General features: G+C 40.9%; 1 protein-coding gene across 6 annotated transcripts in view; it reads right to left on the bottom strand.

The window, feature by feature from the left end:
• The window catches only part of SORCS1 (sortilin related VPS10 domain containing receptor 1), a 578863-nt gene that overhangs the window by 137058 nt on the left and 416090 nt on the right, over positions 1 to 25715 (bottom strand). For all 6 annotated transcript variants that reach the window (XM_068548518.1, XM_068548515.1, XM_068548517.1 and 3 more), the window contains 2 exons: positions 22353 to 22417; positions 596 to 714 (listed from right to left, as the gene is read on the bottom strand). In XM_068548518.1, the coding sequence (XP_068404619.1) occupies positions 596 to 714; positions 22353 to 22417 (184 nt within the window). The remainder of the gene's footprint in view (positions 1 to 595; positions 715 to 22352; positions 22418 to 25715) is intronic.

Below are 25715 nucleotides of genomic sequence, written 5' to 3' on the forward strand. Positions count from 1 at the left end.
TGGGGATGACTGCAAGCGTGTCTGGCTCTGGAGACAGCCTGAGTCTTCTGAGCAATGCCTCCAGGACCCCACGTTGACAAGTCCTCCAGACACCGCCCCAAGGAAGGAATTACTATTCTGCTAGTATAGAAGCTTCAAATTGGTAATGTTCCTTTTGTTAAAAAAAATAATGCCTTGGTGGGGGGGGAAGGGTTACCTGGGACGAAGTGAGAGAGTGGCATGGACATATATACACTACCAAATGTAAAATAGGTAGCTAGTGGGAAGCAGCCGCATAGCACAGGGAGATCAGCTCGGTGCTTTGTGACCACCTAGAGGGGTGAGATAGGGAGGGTGGGAGGGAGACGCAAGAGGGAGGAGATATGGGGATATATGTATATGTACAGCTGATTCACTTTGTTATAGAGCAGCAACTAACACACCATTGTAAAGCAATTATACTCCAATAAAGATGTTAAAAAAATAATAATAATGCCTTTTTTTTCTTTCTTTATTGCTTTTCAGGGAGTGTAAGCAGGCAAAGGGGCTGCATGAGGAACAGAAGCAGGGAAGGGAAATGTCTTTGACACAATCAATGGAAGTGGATCTTTCATACCTGAACAAACACATAATCATCCTGGACAATCAAAGAGTCTGGGTCAATGTAGCCTGGGAAAGGTTTGTTTCTGCTGGTCTCTGTGCAGTTCTGCATTTGGCAGGTTAGGTATTGTGAATCTGAAAAAAACGAGGGTGGGGTGATATACACACAGCATGTTAGAGTCAGAGTGGACATCTTCTACTTCTCTTGCTGTCTGCAAGCCTTTCAACAAACCTCACATTCTCTATTAGCTACATTACTGTTATTATTGTCGTTAAAAGTATTATCAGTATTATTTTAGTCACTTGCTGTCAACACCACCATCACTGTTTCCCAGTGCCTCCACCAACTCTTGTCATCCTAGAATATTAAATTCCTGTTAATTAAATTTTTTCCTTCCAAACCCAAATGAAAATATTTTCAAAATCTGGCAATAATACTTGTGCCTTCTTAGTTATTTTTTCTCATTTATAGGCTTCACCTCCACACTTCGACCTTTGATAAACTGGGAAACACACACATATGTGCAATCATCAATCACCTCACGCTAGAAGTGCTGTTGTTATAAACAATAAGGTGCTATGTGAAGATAAAAGTTTTTCTTCTATTACTAATTGGAAATAAAACAGAATTGAGAGGAGATTCCCAACTCAAAAACTTTGTCCTCATTTTATAGGTGACTAAACTAAGACCTTGCATCTCACCTGAGACTATAGCAGGTGATAAACATATCAGTAATAACAACTCAATAGATTTGATCCCTGTTGCTGGAAGTATATTGTATGAGGGAGGCTGCCGTTGTTTTTCAACCACAACTATTCTGCCCTCTCTATGAATCAGATGTCACTTAAAACTCCCTTTGCCTCCTTGCACTTAGAATAAATTCAAACCCTCTACCACCACTGCTTCAACTGCCCCTCATGCTAGTCTCTTCTCTCCCTGCGATTCTTCTAATCTAAACTGCAATATGTTCAGGAATTTGGTCAAACTTTCTACCACTTAAGAGGCTTCACATTTGTATTCTCTCTGCCTAAACTGCTTCTCCCCAGGTTGTTCCCCAAAGAAGGTCTAGATTTCAGCTTACTGTCACTTCTGAGGGTTTTCCATGATTACTTTCGATAACACTCCATCCTGTTAATTCCCTTAATGGAATTTATCACAATCTAAAGTCACCTTGCTCATGATTTATTTCTGCCCCTCTCCCTGTTAGAATACAAGCTCCATGAAGACAGAGACCTCTTTTGTCTTTGTTGTTCCCTCCTAGACCTCCAGATTCTAAAACTGTTCCAGGCACATAGTACGTAATAAATAAATATTCCTTGGAAGATACCACTTTACTGAAATATATCTTTTTGAATGAAAAAGGAAGTTATTTTACCTTTTTTTGGTGCTTAATGAGTGGGTAAGTTTAATTTTAGGACATCAAAGATGTATGAAGAAATCCACTCTTCCAAATGAAGAAATCAGGACATGATTATTTACATGAAATGAGGGGTAGGCAATCGTATGTTGAGTTGGATGTAAGGATTCACTAATTGACTTCCCTGAAGGAAATTTCTAGCACTACTTTTACTGAAGAACTTGGGTAAACCTGTATTCTACAAGGAGTGCCACTAGGGGGCGGCATGCACATTTGCTCCAACTGACCAATGGCTGACGTAGCTGCTGATAAGCTCTAAGGAGAGGGAAGGAGAGCTTTACCTACAGTCTTCCTTTATCCACAATCTTCCTTTATCCCGCTGCCATGTGTGGTGGTGGTGATAGTTCTCAAGTATTTTAACCCATCTAGTCCTCCAAAGAGAAACTAAAGAAAAGCCTTTTACTCTCCCTTCCCTATCTCCTTTCTTAGACATTCTTATAGTTTCATTTTAGGGCATAACTCATGATCTTTCTCCCTGAAGAGAATTTCTGGGACTCATCCCTTCCCAGAACAGTTCTCCCCATGGCACACAAAATCTGTACCTCACAATTTCACACTCCATCAGACCCTTTTACAGCTTTAGTTGACTTCTGTTTTTCAAAAGGCAACTCAGGGTCATAGAAATGGAGATTGGCATCTGTGAGACCTGGGCTTGAGTTGTGGTGTGGTCATAGCTGCACAACTCAAAGGAAATTATCTTCCTGAGTCTTGCTACCTTCGTCTATTAAATAAGGATGCCAATGTCAACTATCTTGTAGTTTGGCTCTAAGAATTTACTGAAATAATATATATGCTAAATGCTTTGAAACTCAAAGTTGTACAAATGTCAGTTGTTACTATCAACTCTAATGTTCCTATTTCCTCTTTTGCTTCTTTTCACAGTGATTAGATCAGTTTGGGGCACACAGTTTGTCCTTAAGAAAACTGAATTTGAGTATTACAGTTATATTTCACTATCAGGTACTATCGGCGACCTGTCCAATGCTCATTCCTCCCTGCCTCTTTGCCAGAAAAGCCAGTACTGGACCTGGTGGCTCATCTTTCTTCCACGTGAGTCAGAAGCTCTGATGTGCAGGGAATAATCCTCTTGAGTCTATGCCCACTCTACTTGCCATCATTTGCTTTAGGAAAAGCCATTTAAACCAGTTCTAGTAAATAAGAAGTGAAAGAGATCTTTTAAGGGGCTACCGGGAGGCACGGCAGAAGACCTTCTGCTACCATACAACACTGAGTCAACATGATGCCTGGGACTGCTCTAGCCTTCTTGTGCATGGAGGGGTCTGACAGTTATGCTTACACAATGAGTATGATGAAGAGGTGGAAGGGACCTGTTCCCTGATGACATCATTGAGTTACTGATTATACTGAACCCAGGGTTGCCCTGTCTCTGTGCTTCTTGTTATGTGAGATAATGAATGAAAACAATTTGAATCAAAGGGTCAGGATTAGGAAGTCTCAAGCTTCAAATTACAAATACAATTTCCAATTAGAATTTCTCAGACTGCCACCTCATGAGGACTTCTTGATGAATACACAGTGCTTGTTTTATCTATAATGGTGTCTAATAGCTTCTTTCTTAAGACCTCAACTTCCTCTTCAAAGGTCCCTGAGCAAGAATAAGATGGAAAATATAAAAATAAACTTTTCACATTTATAACTCAACTATACAAAAATTATGAATCTGAGGGATCTGGGGAGAAATTAAAAGAACAGGGAAACTAATATTTGTTGAACATCTATGTGCCAAGTACTCTAAAGCATGTTCACACTTATTTGGTACATTTAATCTTCACAACACTACAGAGTATAATTTATCAACTGATTTTGCAGATAAATAGAATGAAGCTCCAAGAGATTATAGAAATGGCAGTATGCGGTTTCAAACGGGGTTGGTTGGCCTCCAAGTCTGGTTTACTTCCACTATGTTTCATAGTGGAAATAATGCAACCAATTGGTTGGGGCCAATTTTTGTTAAGCATGTTTTGGCTTCCAAGTATAAATGGATATACCTAGATTAAAAAAAAAAAAGCCTGTACGTTTGTATTTTTGTGCAGGGTCATTTGGCAATATGGATGAACATCTTTTCGGTTTCATTTCTGAGAATTCGACTTGAAGAAATAATTAATGACCTATGCCAAGTATTTATCTACTTTGATATTCATCATAGTGTTGTTTATAAGTTAAAAAAATAAGAGAAAACAAAATGGCCAACAATTGAGGAACAACTAAATAGACTGTGTCACATGCATAGTTTGCTATTAAAATCCTGCCTCTAGAGTATATATGAGGAATTACAGAAATGCTTAATGCATTTTATATCATTAAAATAGCTTACCAATTAATAATGTTGTATCAATGTTAATTTCTTAGCTTTGAGAAAGAGAACATGGTGTATAAGATGTTAACATTAGGAGAAGCCTGGTAAAGCTGCACTATCTTGGTAACTTCTCTGTTTATCTAAAATTATTCCAAAATAAAACTTTTTAAAAAGTAGGTTACCAAAATACGTGCATATGGACACGATTTTGTGCAAGTGGTATATATAGATGTCTACATATGTATGTTTACATGGGGAAAACGAATAAAAGATATATATGAGATGTCAACACTTGCGTAGAGGCAGTGATGTGAGAGAGGCAGACAACCAGTGTCAAATCTTTGGTCAGCACCTGTCGGCCAGGGAAAGGGGCCAAGGCTCCATGGGGGGCTTGTGGGATCCTGCTTGCAAGAATTAGAGAACCGTCTCTAATTCCTTTGCTTGTTCTCTCTCCACTCCCCATGCCACATACTGAGGCAGAGCTGTGCAATGAGCTGTTCTTGAGCTGAGAATTACAAACTGTACAACCCAGGGACCCAAGAAAAGCCCCAGGAAGAGGTCTTGAAACTGTGTCTTTCTTGGAGAGGTTCAAAGTGAAATTTGCAAGCTGAAGAGGAACTGCTCAATTCCCAACGGCCCGCCTGTGGTAAACTGCTCCTGGTTTGTTCTCCTTCCCCTCCTAATGGAAACAGAAATAAACTGGCTGCAGTTCATATTGAGGGACCAATCATTCTTATTCCCCTTGGGGCTTGCTGTAATAACATTAAGCATGAAGAACTCTTTCCATATTCAATTCTGGTGAGTGTATGATGCAATTCCATAGGAAGTATCTTGTAATTTGGCATTAATTAACATCAATTAAGGTAGGTAACTGCTAGACTTTAGAATTAATTTCATTACTTTTCCCACACAGATGTTTTCCTTGCCACAGGTAATTAGGACACTGTGCTGCTCTTTTTAAGCATCTCGCTCTCTGCAACAGCTGCTGCTTGGAGTAATGCAATTCCCATGCCCCCTGCGCTGCTCTAAGGAAGGGAAGCTGCTTTTTAAAGGCCAGGCTTGGAGCAGGGGAACAAGGGTTTAAATGCAGGCTTAGCTTGGTAAACCTAAGCAAATCACCTTACTTCTCAAATCTGTAAAATGGGAATAAACAGGAGCCATCCTGCCGGTGGTTATGAGGACTTAAAACCTCGGTCGGGAAATGTGTCCAGTCCTGTGTCTGACCGGACTGTGCTCACGGAGTGGGAGCTGTGGCTGTGATCGAAGCACCCCCTCTTTCATCACCAGTAGTGCTCAGTGTGTCTCAAGGGAACCAACTGGGAAGCACTACAGACATTTCTACCTGAGACAATAAGCTTCCTTTATATTCATGCTTTGGTTTGGGTTAATTTTTTTAAGTAATTTTTTAAAACACCATGACAAAATATTCTCCACGTGTAATTAATAGATAATAAATATTCTATGCAGGCAGTGTGAGGCAGTGGTTGGGGCAGAACTGGAAACTAACTAGGGCTGTGAGATGACACAGAAGTCACCTTGGCGCCCAGCACACAGGGCAGCCCGCCTGCAGCCAGATTGCTGTGCAGGGTCTCCCTCCCGTTGGAGTGAAGGGCTAGGTCCGAGCTCTTTCTCTCTTGTGTTATGTGACTCTGAGAAGGTCATTTACCAAACTAGGCTTCAGACTTTTCCTCTATAAAATGCGGGTTATTAGAATTTTAGGATCAAAGGAGGATGTTAAAATCAGACTACTGACTTTACGATCCGAAGGTCTTTACCATCCTTTACCCACAGAAACCTCTTTCCTTCTCACTCTCGCCCAAGTGAACAAAGCTCTGTGATGTTGCTGGGAAGTCTGTGTCTCTGGGGCTTCCGCTCTTTTTAAGCAGCACGTGCATTCCTGGCTGACACCCTGTGTTCATTCAGAGAGCTCCCCTGGTTTGAACTGCCTTTTCCTTTCCTGTGATCCTATCCAAATACTTCCTGGGCCCTTCTTCTGTGGAGTTTTTCCTGAGGCTTGGGCAGACCTCTCCCTTCCCACAATGGCTCCATTGATAGCGACAGCAGCATTAACCTCCAAAATAACCAGAGCAACTTCTCCTCTGAGTCAGGAACTGTGCTGAATGGATCACATGCTTTTTCTCTTTTAAACTTTGGAGAAAATCCAGAATAAGGTACTTTTTACAGGTAAAGAACTCCAGACTTAGGGATGACACTTTAACATTGTAAAAGTTTAATTTTAAATAAAACCATAAACTAGGCTGGCAAGCATGAACACTTTAAAGTTCTCTCCCATCCCCCATTAATTTTCAACTTTAAAGCAGAACAGTTTCTAAAGCCCATAATCCGTATATAAATTTTTATCTTGTTCTTACTACTGTCCTGTTTTTTGGTTTGGAACACTCCTATTACATATTTGCACCCAACACACACACACACACACAAACACACACGTGCGTGTACACATGTGTCAACAAGCTTGTGCTCAGAGAAACTTCATTCCCATCAGGGGTCTAGAGCACTCTGTGGCATGTACCAGTTAGAAACTGAGATCTTCAAAAGTGAGACTCCAGCCTTGACCCCTGAAAGACTATATTGAGGACAAGAAGTTTCTGTGAAAATTATAAACTTAGATCAAATGTCCTCCTTTGGCATGATAAGCTTGTGGCATTGCTTTCCTCTAGGCAATCTCTTGATTTTGGCCCAGTATAACTTCCTAAGTGTTGTCTTTTATTGTTAGCCTTTGGACATTCAGGAGGCCATGATTACTACAGGGAAAGTTCTGGAATTACACATTTTTTGCCAAGCACGGGGCTAGGAATGGGGGACATGAGAGAGAACAGGAGGGCAAAATAATTTAGTAGAAATACAGAAAGTCCCTCACCAAGGATGATGCAGTGGGGTGAGTGTATCCTTGGAGGAGTGCAGGTGCAGGTTCTGTGGGTCCCCAGGTGAGGGGCATCTGACCTTCAAACCTCTCCACGGACGGTTTACTCTGTGTCAGGACTTCTCCTGCGACTCTGCATTTATTTTACTTTGCATCACACAGAGTTGTAGACCTGCTGTACCCTCATGGCCTATAGAACACCTGAATATAGAGACTATTTTACTGTTGACTCTATCTCACAGAGGGACAGTTACCTGTGCAGGGGTGAGGGTGGGGACACTCAGGGAAGGCTGGAAGAGCTGAGAAAAGCCTGGAAAGCTGCTTGGAGCAGTGACAAGGGGGAGACATCATTCCAGAAAGCAGGAGCACTGGGCCAGAGCACGGGGGCATGAGAGAGAATGGGAGACAGGCTCAGGGAATGTCAGTCAGCTCTCCTGTGAGAAAGTCACACTAGAACTCCAGTTTATGCCAAGAAAAGACACGAAGGTATCTGCAAGGTCACACCCAGCCATGAAAAACCGAGAAGCATGCTTGTTCCGGTAACTTTCCAAATTGAGTTTACAAAGAAAGGAGTGGGAGAGGGAGAGACAGAGACAGCGAAAAGGACAAACAGTAGGAAAGAAAGAAAACAGGAATCAAAGTGGAAAGGAGGGAGGGAGGGAAGGAAGGAAGAAGTGAAAGCAGTTTTGTGCATGGGGGAGAAAATACACAGCATGTATTCTCCAGGGCTTTTTGTGGGAGAGGGATGTATGCTATTTACTTAGATGTGTTCATGTGTCATATGAGGAATGCCAGGACAGAGGGTCAGTTCAAGGGACAGCCTCTGAGACACGTGGGTATATCCAAACCACTATTTCTTCACTTACTAACTTTCTATCAATAAAGATCAATAAGACGCAATCCTTGCCTTCCATAGTGAAATAAACAGAAGGAGATGACACGTTTGTCTGTCTTCTCTATATTCCAGCCACCTCGGCCCCTGCTACACCTCAGCCATGCCAAACATGCCCATACGCCGTATCCTTCACACGTGATGTTCCATCTGTCCGCAATGCTTTTCCACCCAGCAGACCCAGCTCTCTCCCTTACTTCCCTAAGGACTTGGCTGAAAAACCAAATGCCACCTTATCAGAGGTTCTTTCTTTGACAGCGGCCCCTGCCCCGCCCCATCACTTTTTATCTAGACTCTGCTTTGTTTTGCTTCCTAGAACATACCACCACCTGGCACTATGCATCTGTTTATAACCTGTCTCCCCTAACCAGAAGGTTAAGCTCTATGAGAGTAGGGCCTTTGCAACATCCCCTACTATCCTTCGTTCATGCCTAGAAGGGCAGCTGGCCTAGCACAGATGCCCAACAATGCTTTTCAAATGAATGGATAATAAATAGGGCTGCAATGAACCAGACCTGGCTTCACATCTTAGCCTGCGGCAATGGCAAAAATACTTAGCCACTGTAAGCCTCATTTTCCTCATAATTAAAGTGAGGAAAATAATCATAGGTCCTACCTCCAAGAGTTCTTGTAAGTAGTGCAGCAGCACCAGCCAAATAATAGGAATATAATGCACGATCCTAGCATCCGTGTTGCTTGAGAACACATGGGGCAAAGGAGGGGGAGGTATGAGTAAGTGGCAAGATCTTTACTACGCTACCTTTTGTTCTTGTTTTAAAGCAGGAGTCAGACACATGAGGAATTTTTCAAACCCTTAGAAATTGCCACACATGCATGTTATATGGACTGTTGCTGCTGAGTCCTGGGGGAGCCTGAGGACCCAGGAGAAACCCAGTCCTTTGTCCTAGAGTTAAGATCTGGACATCTAACAAGGTCATGGTGAAGGTGAAAAGAGATGAGACATGTCAAGAAAGGACTTTAGCAGGCAGCAACCTAAGTGCCCATTCACTAGCACAGGAATGAATAACATAGGCAGAATCGTCACACAGTGTAAAACGATACAGCAGTGAAAAAGACTGCAGTGGAGCTCCACTCAGCACCATGGACAGAGTGCCACGCAAAGTACTGGGCAGCAAGGCGGAAGGGTACCCAAGGTATGATACCATTTCTGTGAAGTTCAAAATATACAAATCAATATTATACACTGTTTAGGGATACAGACACAAACAACAGAAGGTAAATGGTATGAATAGGAATGACTGACACCCATTTCAGAAGAGTGGTTAGTGGGGGTAATCGGAAGATGCAATTTGGGAAGAGGTACTGTGGGCTTCAACTGTGTTTGCAACAATGTTAATTCAGAGGTTGACACAAACTGGTCCATCCAAACCCAGCCTGTCATCTGTTTTTGTGTGACCCATGAACTATGAATGGCTTTCATATTTTTAAATGGTTGAAAAAAATCCTAAGAAGGGTAACATTTCACAACCTGTGAAAATTATGTGAAATTCAAATTTCAGGGTCCATTAGTAAAGTTTTCTCAGAACACACACGCATACACACACACGAAAGATCTGGAGATGACAAATTTCTCTCGTGCACCTCTGTGTTCTCCCCCTCGGGTTGGGAGGTAAGGACACAGACCTTCTCACAGATGGGTGAGCACACAGGAGGCAGGGGAAGTGGTAGCACATAATGGATACAAAGGACGGAATTTGAAAGCTGCCCAGCTGAACCTGTTACTGCACTGTCACTGTCAGGTTTTTCACTGCTGTGTGGGGAGGCTCGTGTTATCTTATTTTATGCTTTTCTGGTTGGTTTTCAGGGTCGTCTTTAGGCTGCTAAATCAGAGAGGCCAAATTGAAATCAATAGTCTTTGAAATTAAGAGACTTTCCCAATATGAAAAATGGGGTCAGAAGGACACTGCTAGAAAGACAAAGTGGTAGTGGTGCCAAAGCCTGGGAGCTCAAGGTAAAGTAGAGGTCGCGCCCCAACTGCTGGCTGGAGACTCCTGACCTTCACTCTCTCTCCCACGCTGCTGTGATTTTCTTTCCCACCTTACTTGCACAGCAAGGTTTCTTTTTACCTGATACTTTAACACCCTCTGGGGGAAGGACTAAGTGCGCCCTCTCTGCTGCCAAGCCCATGTGATCAGTGTCAAGTAAAGTCCTCAGGCCCTGACCCCCGTGGCATTTTCCATTGTGGCCAACTCCAATTCCTCCAGGAGTTCCCCCTTCACTCCAGGCCTTGGCAGCCCAAGGACTACTTACTGGGCTGGCCACTTCCAAGCAGCCGGCATCCCAGGCTTTATCTGTTGCCTATAAAGCTCAAGGAAAAACCTGGCAACCATTCTACACTGGTCTGAATGTCCTCTTCATGTATGAAGGGAGGACACTGTGCGCACGGCACCAAGAACAACCGGAGACGTCTGGTTAGAAATCGGTGGGGGAGTAGAGGACGCTCAAAACCCCGTCAAGCAATGAGGTCGAAGGGAGTTCAGGGGATGCAGTGAAGTCCCTTCAGGTGCCTCCTAAATGTATCTGGGACGTTGGATTACATTTCTAGGATCACTCTCTATTCTCAGGTGCAGGATACTCAACACGGAAGGATCCCTTTCTAAGCCAGAAGAAACACCTCTGGAGTATATCCTTAAGAACTGGAAACTTAAATTTTACTGTAAGAGTGCCTGGCCTTTATATAAATTGGGAGATGGAAAATGGCCTGAAAATGGGTATCTTGCAATTGGATCTTTATTGCCACAGGATGGGAAAATGGACTAAGGTTCCCTGTGTTCAAGTTTTCATGGCCTTTTATCATAATCCGGCTCTACGTGGCTCCATAATTAAAAGCCTGAGGAAACAGAACATCTCTCCTAACATTCTAAATGATCCCCTTCTACCTTCTCCCAACTCTCAGGGGGGACCAAGCTTCCCCCACTCTTGCAAGTTTCCTTACTCCTCCAGATTCTTCTGACCAAACTAAGACCCCGCCTCCCCAGAGAAACAATCCCTGCTTGGACAACATTTTATCAGCCAGTCTGCCCCTGTTATTAGGGCCAGTTTGAGCACTATTTGGTCATATTTTAGCTATGAAATTATGACTACAGAAATGAAAGGTGATTTTTTTTTTGACAATATGGCCACAATATTCTTTAGACTCTGGAGAAAATTGGTTAAGATAAAGCTTTTTTTGAAATTGTAAAACCAGTTCTTTTTGCATGTGCAATTAGAGAGATCTAGCTTGTTAAAATACTTTTTGGTTTATTTTCAAAATTCTGACCCTGAGAGAATAAAAATATGCCTAGGAGAAATCTTGAGGTTAACTCTTATCATGTCCTTGGGAAACAAACACAGCCCACTTTGCCTGAGACTTTGGCCTTGGGTTGCTTAGTGAAACTTCACGTCAAAAAAGAAAAAAAAAAACAAAAGAGGCAAAGAGACAATTTAAGCCTCAAGCGGGAAACTATGAGATCTCTGCCTGGATATATGTATGTCTCAGTATGTGTCTTTGTCTTTGCATAATATTGCTGAGGTTAATTTGTAAATGAGCTCTATTTAACTGGCTTAAAAAAGAAAAGTAAGTGCTCACAAATCAAACAATTCTAAATACAAGACAGAAACTAAAGATGTTTGGGTTTATTTGACACACGCCTTGTACCACATTGAGAAAAAAATATGTGCTTTGGAAAAATACATGTTTTTAGAGGTTATAGAATGTGATCTTGAGTTTGCTAATCAGAAAATGCCAGTGTGACAAACAGTTCACACCTGGTTTCTTCTTGGTTTTCACTAGAGGTTAAGGTTTTTTAAGGGTTAAAAATTATAATATGTAATCAAAGCTACCAAAGTGACAAGAGAAGCATTTCAGTGTGTAAAGCAAGTAGGATATATGTTGTTGGCCAGAGAAGATATAAAGACTGGAGATATTTTTGTTGGGGAAAGTGATGATAATAAATTTGTCCTACAGTTAGTTGTTTATAGATGAAAAAAAAATGGGCAAGTTATTGATAATATGGATCCAGAAAGTGATAAAAGTTTTGTGGTAAAGGAACTATGAAAAAAATTTGGTACGTTGTTAAGACTGATTAATACTAAATTGAAATTAATTAGGTAAATAAATTTTGCTATTAACAGTAAGCTGGTACCAGACTGAAATTTGGTTCTCTCTATATTAAGAGAAATGCTGCTTTTGATAACAGATTGTGTGAATTTCTTTGCCTTTAAGTGATTTATATTTGCTTTTGAAATCTTTTGTTACTTTGGTTAAGTAAATAAGTATTATTTCACAATGATCTCTGAAGATTATGGCACACCTAGATAAAGTTCATTCTGCTTCTACGAGATTAACCCCCCATTGTCAGACTTTTGCCACCCTGATGCCCTTGTAGCATGGCAACCGTCTACTCCTAAATCAGGGAATTTAAAATGGGTCAACAATAGCTGTAGATTAAACAGTCAGCACTATGGGAAGACATATGTGCTCTTCCCAGACCAGGGCTCGAACCCATGTGCCCTGCATTGGCAGGCAGATTCTTAACCACCGCACCACCAGGGAAGTCCTTGGCTGTGTTTAATAAAAATGGGGGTAATTAAAAAAAATTATGTTTCACTAAATATTATCCTAGTTTCATTAATTAAGGTCTGTGTTTACTAAGACTCACTTCCCAGATAGTTCCTTGCTGTTATGTTGTACTGTTACAAGTTTTAATTGACTTATTAAAGGGACACTCTAAGTTTGTTTCTGAAGCCTAACTTTGTAATCAATCTTTGGATAAAGATCAGATGCCCCATGATCTACAACCAGGAGGTTAACACCAGGCTACAGCCATTCAAGTTTAAAGAAACAATTAGACTATGCTAAGGATAAGGAGCCTGGTAACACTAGGAAATTGGGCTAAATGCCTTATGGACAGTGCCAATGTATACAATTTCCCTTAAAGATAAGGACTGGTAAAAAATAAACTAAGCCAGACAAGCTGGGGATGTACTAGGCTGTACCTAATGAAAATTTCTTAACTTAAATTCTTACTTATGACCTTACTAATACTGCTAGCTATAGTATTTCTATTTTTGCCTGTTTCACAAAATTGTTGTTTCTTACATTACCAAATGTGTGACTGAGCCTCTGATAAAATGATGGTATATAGTCCCATATGAGATCAATGACTGTACGAGTGAAACTGCAGATACAGGAAGAAGCAACAAGAGGGAGTATTTTCCTGGACCATAAGAGACTAGTAAAGCAGGAGGTCCAGAGACTTTTGGCTACTCAGTGTGCCAGTAATGGCACACTGAGCATTCCTAGCACTGTGGGACAAAACAGTCATAAAATGACCCCCAACCATGGTCAAATCTATGACCGTGAAGGGGCCCTGCAGACAGGAAACTGGGACTTGCTGTCTACAAAGATTAAATCTGGAGCTGCTGCAGCTGCTGACCTTCAATACCCCCCGAAAGGAGTTTAGGGTGGAGATCAGGAATGAGGCACTCTGTGCTCTGGGAAAAAAACTGACAAAACAGGCCTTCAGATAGTTAGATATTTTCAGGTAAGGATTTTTATGAGCCCAAATTCTCACCTTTCTCATACCTAGAAAAACACTAAAATCATTAACAGTGACAACTGCTTTGGTTTATGTGTTAATACCACACCAAAGGTTAAAACCTACTTGGATAAAACTAGACAACTGGCTACCTGACTACAGGTCTCCTCAAAGTGCCAGGTCTAGACTGGGATTCAGGTTTATCTTCCTGAAAAAAAAAAAAAAAGATCTATTTTGTCTATTAATGTTCAGGTTGTCACTCCAACTACTTCTGAATCTGTTATACCTACATCAATAACACTAGGCTAATAAAAAAAAAGACATCAAAAAATATATATGACCACAACAAACGGCTCCATTCCTTTGGACAGGGTAACCCAAGCGCTGACTCTATCTGGACCAGGATCAAAAATTGTTACCAAATATAACTTGGTTCTTACTCCTGCTTTGGCCACTGGTTACAATAATTCTTTTACTGATATTTACAATATTTGCAAACTTGTTAAGTTTGTCTCCTTCAGATTGCAACAGTTTCACATCAGGATAATGGTGATGCAGAGATTTCAGCCACTCCTCAGAACAGATCCTGCCAGAATAACAGCATAAGTCACCCTGGGGCCCCTTAATGAGACAGGGTGAGAGCTCCATGACCCCAACTAGATACGGTCTATGAGTCCCTTGCCAGCCTGAAGAAGCGGCAGAAGACAGACCATCGTCCCTCATGCTCCCAGTAAAGATTTCTTGGGGTTCATGTCTCTCAGGGGGAATTTGAGGTAGGAGATAGACGGGCCCCTGCGCTGGACAGCTGGTGTTTGTCAAGTGGAGTAAAACTGAAGCTTTGTTCTCACCCAGACACTCCAAGGACAAAGCTAGTGGCAGAAGGTGAGCTCTGTTGAAGTAAAGAGATAAGATGACCACTCGTAAGGTCAAGGAAAACTCCCCTATCTGCACATGTGCTGGAAGGCTCCTTGGGGGTCAAAAAGGGAGGGGGCGCCACCCCATAATATGTGTGGACATGCACCCACAGGTCTCTGTGGTGGGATCCACCTTAGCAAATAGTTGCCCATGCATGTTGGGGAGCGTCCTAGGACCAGTCAGGTGTGAAAAAAGAAACAAGATAATTGGCCAAAGGTAAACAAAGACCCAACAGGACTGTCCTGTATAAGTGATTTAAACCACTTCTTTACTGTGCTCCTCATTCAGGACGCCCACACTCTTCCCTGGGTGTGTATCTCTGCCTAGTTTCTGACTAACTGCAGAACTAACTCCTCATTAAGGGAGGACGCCCAAACCCTTCCTCTCTGGGAGTGCATCTCTGCCTTGCTTCTGTCTTAACTAAACAAACTTTCTCTGTGTGCTCTCCCACTTGTTGTGCTATGTCTCTAATAATAAACTTTGTACATGTTTTTACAGTTTTTGCCTCTGTGAGAAATGCATTTTTCACTGGGGGCAAGAGCCAGGGCGGGTGGTGGTTAGGATTCCTGGTTTTCATCCAAGCTACCCAGGTTCAATTCCTGGGGAGGGAATTAAGATCTCGCTTCACACCACCACTCACTGCTGCCTCTCCAAGATCAGTAGGTGCCACTGGACTCTCTAAGTCTGGAAGCTTGATTTAGGGATAGGGGAGGAGAGGTGAGAAGGCATTTGGTAAACGTGTTGGGAAGTGATGAAACCAAGCAGGACCCTGTGGGGCTCCTGGACACAAAAGCCTTGCTGTGGCCCCCATTTCTTGATTACAGGAAATAGGCTTCATTCAGCCTCCAAGACCTTCCCTGAGTTCCAACAGGCAGGTTCAAACAGTTGCTAATTAGGGAAGGGAGGGGATGAAGAGACAAGGGAGGACCAGTCAAGAAACAACAGTGCAGCCTTGGGGCAGGGTCCTGGTTCCCCCCTCAAGGGATATACATAACAGTATCTTTGAGCTGTTTTGCAGATACTGAAATCCCCACCAGGTGGGAGAAGTTAATGGTATGCTGCCCACAAGCACTTAGACCCCAGACCTGCTGGAACCAGAAGGTTGATGATGCTAATTCCCACTTACCTTCCCACCAACCAATCAGAAGAATGTCCATGAGCTGATCACAGCCTCCTCTTTGAACCACTGCTATAAAACTCCTCACTACCCCCTCCAGGTCAGGACACACAGTTCTGAGGGCATTAGCCTGCTGTGGCCCCTTGTGCCTGGCAAAGCAATAAAACTATTCTTTCCTACTTCACCCAAAACTCTGTCTCCAAGATTTAATTCGGTGTTGGGGTACAGAGGCCAGATTCCGCTTCAGTGGTGGGGAGCTATCAGAATCTGAAACTGACCAGAAGTGGAAACTTCTAACCTCTTCCCAGGCCCCACCCTAGAAGTGATTAATATATTAACTGATTGAAAAAGAAGGTAAAAGAAGGCTATGAAACATGGGGTCTAATAATGCCAATTGGTGTACTAGAGCTGGAGTGGAGTTGATATTTTTTAGATTTGCATAAAAACGCAAATAATGCATAACGTTCTTCTCTAGAACATTAAAGAGAGTTGATAGCTTTTGAAGGGTCACTGAAGAGGAAATACAAATAACCAAGAAAAATAAATACAAATTCTTAACTTCACTCCTAAGTAAATAAATACAAATTAAAACAATAAGGATATGCCACATTTTTGCTCATCAGACAGGCTATGTTTAAAAAAATTTTCATAACAACCTGGACTATTGAGGGTATGTAAACATAGGCATTCTCATATTTAGAGAGTATGCAATGATGCACCTATTTCAGAGGGAAATGTGACAATGCCTGTAAAAATTAAAAATGTACACACTCTTGGATTTCCCAGGGAAATCCCAGGGATTTCCCGTCGTTAATTTTTCTTTGAGCAGTGCTTGCTCCCTAAACACGTTTGAATGCTTACTAACCAAATAAGTAATATGTGCATAGATGTGTGTATCAACACTCTTTGAAATAGCCAAACATCTATATATCTATTAACGAGATGGTGATTAACAAAAGTATAGTTGGCTGTATAATGGGGTTCCTATGCAGTGATTAGCCATGAAGTGGCTAAATTTATATATACTGATATAGAAAGATTTTTAACTTGCTATTGCATTCACCCACACTGAATCTGGCACAACAGTTTTACAACATGAACATTTGTGAGTGTGTATGTATGTGTACACACATACATATTTATCTGTATAAGCCTAAACAATTTCTGGAATAATATAGAAGACATATTTTTTAAAAAAATACCAATTTTGGGGACTTCCCTGTTGGTCCAGGGGGTAAGACTCCGTGCTCCCAATGCAGGGGGCCTGGGTTCGATCCCTGGTCGGGGAACTAGATCCCGCATGCGTGCCACAACTAAGAGTCCGCATGCTGCAAGTAAAGATCCCACATGCCGCAACTAAGACCCGGCGCAGCCAAAATAAATAAATAAATGAATATTTTTAAAAAAATAAATAAAATTACCAACTTCGGGGAATGAGAATGAAGGTCAGAAAGTGGATCTATTTTTCCCTTGATACACTGGAATACTACTTATCTTTTTATTGTCACCGTTGCTACTTCTGTTGGTATAAAAGTAATTAATGCTTATAGTGTAAACTCAAACCAATTCATTGCTAATATACTGGGGACTGACGAGAACTGAGGTCTCTATCACCTTCCCGCAGTATCTCAGCAGTGCTCGCCTTATCCAGATATTGATATGCATGCCGTTCAATATGGAAATTCGATTGGAGGGGTGGAAAGTGAAAAGCAGAAATGAGATGTCCAGTTCTTACCCACAACAAGAATTAGTGAGATGGTGGCTATACAAAGTTGTGATTTTCCTTTGATTTTTATCTCAGCTTATAAAATGCTGGTTTGAGTTTCGTTTCAGAAAGAGTTTGGGGGCAGTCTTTTTCATAGCTGGTTAAAGGGCCAAGGTTGTTTTTCCCCAATGAAAGAGATTAGTCCTATGGCAAGTTGTTACAAGGTTAGTTACTCAAGCAAATAGACATGGAGACCAGTAACTGTCCCCTGTCCCTGCTGGCATGGATCACTACAAGTACAGAAAACATTCAGGTCACTGGCCAGGTCTTTCATTTCAGAAGTAAAAGGGAGAAGCAATAAAGCTCAAACTTGGTACTGCAGGTTCTCTTACAAGATGATGTATATAGATGAGCATAAATATAAAACTATAGACCCATGTGTAATTACCATGCAAAGAATTCTGATAAAAGTTATATTCTTTTCCTCCAAATCACATATACATACTGACATACAATTTCAGGGAGTCATGAGTTTCTCATGCTCATCCATTAGCCCTAAGGGACTCTACACACCCTATGGTTAAAGGCCCTTCTGTAAGAAGATGTGCCCAATGGTGACACACACAGATATTTATTAAGTCAACACACATGAATGTGCCAGGCTCTGAGCTATGTTTTGTACATAGAACCAAGATTAAGTAAGATACAGCTTTTCACAAAGATTTCAATCCAAGAGTTGGGTCAACATTTTCTAACTACATAGATTACATACATACATAAACACACACACACACACACACACACACGCCTGTACCTATATCAGGTAAATCAATAGAATGTAGGTTTCCTTTTTACTATTATAATGTACTGGGTAGCAATTTTAATGTATTAGGTGCATACAATGCGTGTGCACATTCATACATACACACACACACACAGGGTATTTAAACAGTAAAATCTTTGTTTCCTGGATGAGGACCTGTCAATTTGTCCTCGGTTGAACACAGGGGCCAATAACAAATGCCACATCCAATAAACACGTTAAAAATATTCCAATAATACTTCCTGTGATTGACTGTAATTGAGGTTGCTCTCTTCAGCTTGTTTCCCAAGGCAGAGAGGTGGTACCAGAAAGAATAACATTCTTGTCCTGGTTGTTAACTACAAAACATCCAGATTTCAGAGCACAGTTGGCAAGAAATGTTTGTGCAGGTCACAGACCTTCGTAGAGCAAAAGCTTTCCAGAGCTCACCTCCCCTCAAATATGGAGACTTCAATTGAAACAGAAATTAATTATAAAATGTAATCTAGGGAGATTTGAAATGACACTAAAACTAAACTTCGAATAACAAGCCCACGTAAGCATTTGCCATCCACCCCGTGGCGATAAGCAAAATAAGCAAGGAGGGATTTTTTTCTGTGTCACGTGTCTCAGTGCATTGTCTACAAAATTCCTAAACCCATTAAAATCAGAAAAAAAATTACTTGTTACAAAGTAAAAAAAAAAAAAAAAAAATCATATTATTTTGGCATACACCCTACCAGATGTATGACCTAGAATATACATAATGGGTTTCATATACTAAACAGTAATGAAAGGATGGAGAAAAAAGAGGGATCCCAATTCCGGAATGGGGAGAGAGATAACATAGAGATACTGGATTTCTTGAAGCAAATGACCAGCCTGGAGTCTGATTTTGATAAATACACTCTCAGTTATATTTGCTAATAGCTTGCTACTCTGACCTCTCCGTGTTCTTTCTTTCCTTCCTCCTCCTCTGTTTCTTTGACCTGAAGCCATGTTTACTGACTCTCTCGGAGAGAGACAGACAGACAGACAGACACACAGAGGGAATATGACACTGAGAAAATCTCATTGTTTTTTATATTTAGTCAGGTCAGGAGTTAAGCTTAGATCCTTTATTTCAATTGGTACGGTTTTTTTTTTTTTTTTTCATGTTTTGTTTTGACAGGGATAACTTTTCTAATTAAATCCCTTTATTGAATTTTCACTCTTGGATAGTTTATGAAAATGCTGTCTTTGCAGAAAAGTAAAATAAATAAAATTAGAACTGATATATTTCATGCCTTGTGAAAGCTGAGCCTGAGATGACAGTTTGGCATTATCAACCTCCGTGCCTGCAGGGAGCACAGGGATAATGTTGGGTGAGAGAAAACGTGCCGATCAGGGAAAGTGACAGCCTTGTTGTTTTCAGAATATGGGGTAATGTGCATTAAATGCCAAAAGCCAGAAAGCAGCATTATCCCCCAAAGCTTGAAAATAAAAGCAATCTGGGATGCTACCAATTCCATCCAGAGCTTTCTAAACAAGGGGTGTAGTCATGGGAGACAGACCCTAAAGCTCTTTCATTAGTCTTTCCTTGTGGGACTTTGTTACTATAAGTGTGTTCCACAGACCAGAGGCATCGGCTTCACCTGCAGACTCTTGGGCCCTTATTGAATCAGAATCCACATTTTAACAAGATCCCTGGGTGGGTCGTTATGCATGTTCAAGTTTGAGATGCAATGTTCTAAATTTATCAGACAACCTGGTAAGTGAGGTTAGGTAGCCGGCTGGTAACCCTGACAACTGGTCAACTATGTGTTCATTCATTCAGTAAATATTTATTAAGCTCCATCTACATGTACACACCGTAGAATGTGCTGGAGATGCAATACTGAGCAAAGGTATACTTGGCTCCTGCACACATAGAACTTAATAGGCTGGTGGAGAGGAAAAGTTGTGATCAAATGGAATGTGTAATTTCAAACTAAGATGAATACAATAAAGAAAAATAATAGAGTTGGATGAAAGCAAACAAAATAAACTGGTTTTGATTAGGACTTCAAGAAAGACTTCCTTAAGAAATGGATGCTCTCCCTGGTTTTGATATAGTTCTATGGTTATTTTGGATGTTATCATTGGGGGAAGCTGGGTGAAGGGTTCAGGGGAACTCCATACTATTATTTTGCAACTTCTTTGTGAGCCTAAAATTATTTCAAAAAGTTAAAAAAATTAGAAATGATGCTTAACCTTAATCTGAACGACCTTCAATAATGCATTACACTGAATTGGTCAGGGAAGGGGGAATAAAGAAAGGTATTCCAAGCAGAGGAAACAGCAAGTATTAGAGTCTTGTTATGGAGACATAGAACTTTGTAGTTTCTAAGAATTGAAAGCAAACCCAAAGGCCTGCAGGTGATGACCGAGGAGGGCACCGAGTGAGATGAGGCTGAGGAAATGGGCAGGCGACAGATTATGTTGCAGCTACAGGTAAAGGTGAGAACCGTGTTATTACTAGAGCAATGGGAGCTAAAACAAAGCTCTAAACAGATGGCACGGCAACTTCTGGCTTAAGACAGCTCTGGCTACTGTGTACTGAGAACTGAACCATGGAATCCAAGATAATATTATCAGCTCTGGTCACCACCAGAGAGAGCCCACTTGATACAGAGGTGGGAAAGCAGCTCTAAACTGTTGAGATTATTCTGTGTCAGGTACAATCTGGGCACATTACATATCAGAGCTCTGCCTGAGTTTATAAAGGAGAAAGGAGATGGTCAGCTTGGACCCTGATCTTTCCCCACACTGATTCTGCCAAAGAATATATTCATTCCCCAAAGGGGGAAAGAAACCTCTGGAGATAAAAATATCTCCCTGTGAGCACACAGTAATGGAGTAGGTGTGGTTTCTGGATAGCTTGGATGGCAGGGGTGACCAGCTTCTTTGAGCTGTGAGCTGGTAAACCATGGGTATCATCTGCCTTTGCATCAGAAAAGTGGAGGGCAAGTAGACAGGCTCAGTGTCAGTGATGATGAAGTGTGTGAATTGTGAGGGATATTTTTAAAACAGGGAAGGTCTCAAAAACTAGATTATCACCCCCTGGCTCAGTGCTGAACAACTTCGACCAGCCTCTTGGCACTGTGGTAATTGGAGAGTCCATTCTCTTCCTTTTCTCTGCACTTTAGACCTCTTTCTTTTCACCTGGGTTTTCTCCCCTCATCTATTTTCCTTCTATGCATTTCCCCCTTTTCTCTTTTTCCTTTTTCCCTTTCACCTGTAGTTCTCTAGTAGTACCCCTTGAAATGCTTAGCCCTCCTGGAGATCCTCAGGACCAAAGAAGGGGAAGGAAATCCATGTTGCTGTTGTTTAAATATATTACTTAAACTTTCTATGCCTTGGTTTCTTCATCTGTAAAATGGGAACCACCACCTATGAATTGTAGTGAAGATTAATTGTGATAAAGTATAGAAAGCCCTTAGCATAATTCTTGGTACAGGGCAAGTGCTTAGTAAATATTAGCTACTATAGGGATCATTATTATTAACTTTAATTTACAGTGAAGAAATGGAGGCATAAAGAGTTTAAGTAACTTTTTCAAGGTCACACAGTAAGTGAGTGAACTTGTGAGTCATGAAGACATGGGTTTGGATTGTGGATCTTCAGCTTTGCTCTCCATCGTGTGCTAAAGCCAAAATGTCCATAGGAAACACAGTCCTTCACTGTAGCCAACCTAACTAGGGATGTTCAGAACCACCAACTGACTTTTGCCTCCTGCCGCTTACGATGGGGGACAGACAGGATGACGCACTTCTACAAGCCCTTTCCAAGTGTTTTGTCAATCTCCCACTAGACAGTGAGGCATTGCCTGGATGATATCTGATAAAATAAGGAAACTGGCAAAACAAATCAAAACAAAAGAGCAGCAATAATGCAGTAATAACAAGTGTTTACTTAAAAAATAAGAAATTTTGGAATTTTCTCATCACCTGCAAAGAAAAACCCCTTGACTGGATGAGAGTTGTAGGAAATTATTAAGACAACTCTAGGTAACTAAGGACAAAAAAAAAAAAAAAAGTCCTCAGGTCCAAACGACTTAGATTATTGATTATTGCCACTGTGATTTCCCTTAACACAGATGTGATTCATGGCAGATCGATAAAATTAATTACTATTAACGTCATGGAAAAGTTGCTTTACTTACGACCATCCACAGTTCTGGCCTCAAGATGCACAAGATCTGGTTCCTTGTTCGACCCCATCACAGACCTAAATGATGGAGAAACATCAACATTAATGAATTCCCATGTGCCTCAGAGAAACTCAGCTGAGCCCACAAACTACTAATGTTCATGGGATTCTAAAGCCACAATCCTTAGGATACATGTACTGTATTTACTGATATAGCCTGACAGAAAAATTTTCACTTCAAATAAAACCTATAAAAACTCCTTTATTTGATGAAGGCCAGGCTTGACTCTGGCAAGGATACTGTGTGTTATTAACTGTGAATTGCAAATGAGTCCCATGCATGTCATATGTAACAGTCTCACTGACACTATATTAAACTTTCAAGAGTTGTCAGGCAGATGCCAGGCAAGCTGCTTTACCTGGGTGACTTGAACAGTGATTTACACAGCAAACTGATCTAATTAATATTTTCATTTGAAATTTGCAGAATTACGTACTACTATCCTATGAACAGACCACATGACCCAACCAATGTAGTGGCCAGAACAGCCTAGAGTGACCATTCTCTGTACTGTTGAACCTGTGTGAGTGGGAAATACAGATGCACTCATATTATGATATGTGCCAGAAATCACAAGTGTAAGTAAAACACAAGTCTATTTAAAATGCCTTGGAGAGGACCCTCAAGATGGCAGAGGAGTAAGATGTGGAGATCACCTTCCTCCCCAAAAATATATCAGAAATACATCTACATGTGGAACAACTCCTACAGAACACCTACTGAACACTGGCAGAAGACCTCAGACTCCCCCAAAGGCAAGAAACTCCCCACGTACCTGTGTAAGGTAAAAGAAAAAAAGAAAAAACAGAGACAAAAGAATAGGGACGGGACCTGCACCTCAGGGAGGGAGCTGTGAAGGAGGAAAAGTTTCCACACACTAGGAAGCCCCTTCACTGGTGGAGGCACACGGGGGGGAAGCTTTGGAGCCACGGAGGAGAGCGCAGCAACAGGGGTGCGGAGGGCAAAGTGGAGAGATTCCTGCACAGAGGATCGGTGCCGCAAGACACCCCAAAACACACCACCGGATGCAGTCCTGCCCACCAGAAAGACAAGATCCAGCCTCATCCACCAGAACACAGGCATCAGTCCCCTCCACCAGGAAGCCTACACAACCCACTGAACCAACCTTACCCACTGGGGGCAGACACCAAAAACAACGGGAACTATGAACTTGCAGTCTGCAAAAAGTAGACCCCAAACACAGTAAGTTAAGCAAAATGAGAAGACAGAGAAATATGCAACAGATGAAGGAGCAATGAAAAAACCCACCAGACCAAACAAATGAAGAGGAAGTAGGAAGTCTACCTGAAAAAGAATTCACAGTAATGATAGTAAAGATGATCCAAAATCTTGGAAATAGAATGGAGAAAATACAAGAAATGTTTAACAAGGACCTAGAAGAACTACAGAGCAAGCAAACAATGATGAACGACACAATAAATGAAATTAAAAATTGTCTAGAAGGAATCAAGAGGAAAATAACTGAGGCAGAAGAACGGATAAGTGACCTGGAAGATAAAATAGTAGAAATAACTATTGCAGAGTGGAATAAAGAAAAAGAATGAAAAGAATTGAGGACAGTCTCAGAGACCTCTGGGACAACATTAAACGCACCAACATTCGAATTATAGGGGTCCCAGAAGAAGAAGAGAAAAAGAAAGGGACTGAGAAAATAGTTGAAGAGATTATAGTTGAAAACTTCTCTAATATGGGAAAGGAAATAGTCAAGTCCAGGAAGTGCAGAGAGTCCCATACAGGATAAATCCAAGGAGAAATACAACAAGACATATTAATCAAACTATCAAAAATTAAATACAAAGAAAAAATATTAAAAGCAACAAGGGAAAGCAACAAATAATATACAAGGGAACTCCCATAAGGTTAACAGATGATTGCTCAGCAGAAACTCTACAAGCCACAAGGGAGTGGCATGATATATTTAAAGTGATGAAAAGGAAGAACCTACAACCAAGATTACTCTACCCGGCAAGGATCTCATTCAAATATGACGGAGAAATCAAAAGCTTTATAGACAAGCGAAAGCTAAGAGAATTCAGCACCACCAAACCGCTCTACAACAAATGCTAAAGGAACTTCTCTAAGTGGGAAACACAAGAGAAGAAAAGAACCTACAAAAACAAACCCAAAACAATTTAAAACATGGTAATAGGAGCATACATATCAATAATTACCTTAAATGTGAATAGATTAAATCCTCCAACCAAAAGACACAGGCTCGCTGAACGGATACAAAAACAAGACCCATATACATGCTGTCCACAAGAGACCCACTTCAGACCTCGGGACGTATACAGACTGAAAGTGAGGGGATGGAAAAAGGTAGTCCATGCCAATGGACATCAAAAGAAAGCTGGAGTAGTAATAGCCATATCAGACAAAATAGACTTTAAAATAAAGACTATTACAAGAGACAAAGAAGGACACTACATAATGATCAAGGGATCAACCAAGAAGAAGATATAACAATTGTAAATATTTATGCACCCAACATAGGAGCACCTCAATACAAAAGGCAAATGCTAACAGCCATAAAAGGGGAAATTGAGGAATACAATAAGAGTAGGGGACTTTAACACCCCACTTCCACCAATGGACAGATCAACAAAATGATAATAAATAAGGAAACACAAGCTTTAAATGACACATTAAACAACATGGACTTAATTGATATTCATAGGACATTCCATCCAAAAACAACAGGATACACTTTCTTCTCAAGTGTTCACGGAACATTCTCCAGGATAGACCATATCTTGGGTCACAAATCAAGCCTTGGTAAATTTAAGAAAATTGAAATTGTATCAAGTATCTTTTCCGACCACAAGGCTGTGAGACTAGATATCAATTACAGAAAAAAAATCTGTAAAAAAATACAAACACATGGAGGTTAAACAATACGCTACTAAATAACCAAGAGATCACTGAAGAAATCAAAGAGAAAATCAAAAAATACCTAGAAACAAATGACAATGAAAACACGACGACCCAAAACCTATGGGATACAGCAAAAGTAGTTCTAAGAAGGAAGTTTATAGCAATACAATCCTACCTCAAGAAACAAGAAACATCTCAAATAAACAACCTAACCTTACACCTAAAGCAATTAGAGAAAGAAGACCAAAAAAACCTCAAAGTTAGCAGAAGGAAACAAATCATAAAGATCAGATCAGAAATAAATGAAAAAGAAATGAAAGAGACAATAGCAAAGATCAATAAAACTAAAATCGGGTTCTTTGAGAAGATAAACAAGATTGATAAACCATTAGCCACACTCATCAAGAAAAAAGGGAGAAG

This window comes from Eschrichtius robustus, chromosome 7, assembly GCF_028021215.1.
Source record: "Eschrichtius robustus isolate mEscRob2 chromosome 7, mEscRob2.pri, whole genome shotgun sequence".
In the NCBI taxonomy this organism is placed as follows: domain Eukaryota; kingdom Metazoa; phylum Chordata; class Mammalia; order Artiodactyla; family Eschrichtiidae; genus Eschrichtius; species Eschrichtius robustus.